Here is a 2,500-nt window from a genome sequence, read left to right on the forward strand (position 1 = left end):
TTATATGTAATTCCTTGGAAATATCTTTAGTAGGCAGAGGGAAACCCTTATTTCTTTCATTTCTTTTCTGGGTTTTTTCAAGAATCTTAATCACATTGTTAAAGTTGAACCACAAATTATCATTTTGATCTGTAGGTTGAATAAGAGCTAATCTGCACTGCCTTTGCCAATGATGAAACCCTTACGTATTATTTTTAACAGATCCATTTTCAGGTTCAGATTCATGTATATTTGACATGTAGCTTTATTGTCCTTCTCAAGTGGCCTGACAGGGTCAGTTACCAGAGACAGTTAAGGGAAACATGAGCTTTCCAGACTATATAATTCAGGGAAATAGAAAAAATTCTGCAAGGAATATAGAATGCCAGTACGCACCTATTCCTACTATACCTCCTTCCAACCTCCCCACACACCTCTTGTTTGGAATCGAACATTTACATATGGTCTACCACTACATATACCAGAATGTCCATGGTTTTTTTTTTAGACCCTCTTGTTTGCTCATATATTTGTCTTCATGTCTCCTTCTTATCATAGCTATATCCAGACATCTTTGCCAAAAGAGAAATTCTCAACCATGATGTTTTCTGCCGTTCGAAAAAACTGAATGGATGCCAATGGAAAGGTCCTCTGAGTGAGCTGGAGGTATGCGAACGATGTAACTTCTTACGCCGTACATGTGAATCATGATACTTTGAAATTACCAATCAAGTGGAATGCATTCATGTTTTGTTTCAAATTATCGGCAATTACAAAAATTCAAATTTGTTAGTTAAGTTCAGAAGGCGTTGCAAGTGACGATGTCGCTGTTAAATGAAAATGGATGTTATTCACTTGTAAATCCATTTTCCCTACTTAAGATAATCTCCCGTTACTTGAAAAATGTTTTCCTTCGTAACTGAGCACATGGATGCTTGTATGCTCTCTTTTTAGTGAATGAGGTAACATATCATCTATTCTACTGCATTTTCCAACGTGATTTATGTTGGCAAAGTAACTCTGATTTATGGCGGGCTGTAGATGTCACTTATGTGCAGAAATGAACCCCAGTAGATGCATGCTGAACTATGGTAAACATCATGAATGGCAACACTTGATGACCATTCAGTGTGTCCAAGTTATGTTCATTTTGCGGCATACAGATTATCTGGCTATAGTCAACATAATAAATATTTCAGAAAGGTTTGGTTTTTGAGAAACTTGTGTTTCTTTTTAGAACCACATGGGAGAGTGTGAACTTGTCATCATGGAACAGGTCCTGAGGAATAGCTTGCAGGTTTGTTGCAACACTCTGCCATTCATGGAAGACAATTGTTCATTCAATACCAAAGTTTTCCAGTTAAGGTGGCCCAAACCAGTTTCAACACTTGAAAGAAACGTTCTTATTAAAAGGATTGACACTGCAATACTTCATAACTTACCAGCAATGTTATGGCACTATATCAAACACTAATTATAATTTTGCTGAAAAAGATTCGGTCATTTTTGTGATGTAAAAAGTTACCTTGGAAACAGGAAGAAACCAAAAACATGCGAACACTTGGGGATTCTTGTGCATTTGGTACCACTGTTGATGATTTTTATTCTCCAGATTCAGGACGTCAGTGAAACTGGTCGAGGATCAGGAATTAATGTCCTTGTCAGCAGTGCGGGTTCTTCGATCGAGGTACAGAGCAATTCTTAGTGGTACTATGGTCAAAAAATCAAATCTTTTTTTTTCTTTGGATTTCAAAACCATGTTAACACTACTTGACGCAAGTTTCAAGCCTTAATTTCAAAAAGACACTTGTTTATTTTAACTGGAATTTTCCTATTTAATGGTCGGCTATTACTAAGTTCAAAAGCTTGAGAGAGCTGGATCGAGGAGACAATGACGTCAACGACTCAATTTATTTGTACTCGACGAATTAATATGCAGTACGGGAGTTTCGGGGTTTCAGATTTTTAAACTCGTGTTTTGCATACATGATAAACTGCGATTACACGCTGATTTTTTTAGCTATTGAGTGAAAATGTCACTTTTCCCTAGAATCATGAGGTCCAGTCCAGTGAAACGGAAACGGGACCGAGAAATCAGATTCGACGCACCAGGGGTGGCGCGGAGGCATTTCCACAAGAGCAGGCCAGCCATGACGAGTTTGTGAATTACCTGGCAACACTGTGTGAGCAGCAGCGTGAAGAACTAGATGAAATGAGACGTCTTGTTAATGCACTCACCAGCCCGGTTCAGCATTTGGAACGTCGCCTCGAAGACACTCGTATGAGGGTACAAGAGCTTACTGTTAGGTGAGTGGGGTGCAACGCGAGTATATGATGAGGATTTACTCCCAGAAAATCCAATGACCAAGGTGATTGACTAAGACAAGCAAGAAACCACTACGCCTTGAAATCTTTCTAGCAAACGTTCAGAGGCCAACACTAAAAAAGAAAAATTGGGCAGATCTATCTTTGCCGTGATGTCAGCCCAATCTAATGATAAGATTTTTCTGTGATGTTCAAT

The 2,500-nt window shown here is 38.6% G+C and overlaps 1 protein-coding gene across 1 annotated transcript in view; it reads left to right on the top strand.

Moving 5' to 3' along the window:
• The window catches only part of LOC138059084 (TNF receptor-associated factor 6-like), a 33,397-nt gene that overhangs the window by 22,716 nt on the left and 8,181 nt on the right, over positions 1 to 2,500 (top strand). The window contains exons 3-6 of the mRNA XM_068904596.1: positions 538 to 645; positions 1,217 to 1,276; positions 1,592 to 1,666; positions 2,030 to 2,286. Of these exons, the coding sequence (XP_068760697.1) occupies positions 538 to 645; positions 1,217 to 1,276; positions 1,592 to 1,666; positions 2,030 to 2,286 (500 nt within the window). The remainder of the gene's footprint in view (positions 1 to 537; positions 646 to 1,216; positions 1,277 to 1,591; positions 1,667 to 2,029; positions 2,287 to 2,500) is intronic.

The sequence above is a fragment of the Montipora capricornis genome, chromosome 8, assembly GCF_036669925.1.
Source record: "Montipora capricornis isolate CH-2021 chromosome 8, ASM3666992v2, whole genome shotgun sequence".
Taxonomy (NCBI): Eukaryota; Metazoa; Cnidaria; class Anthozoa; order Scleractinia; family Acroporidae; genus Montipora; species Montipora capricornis.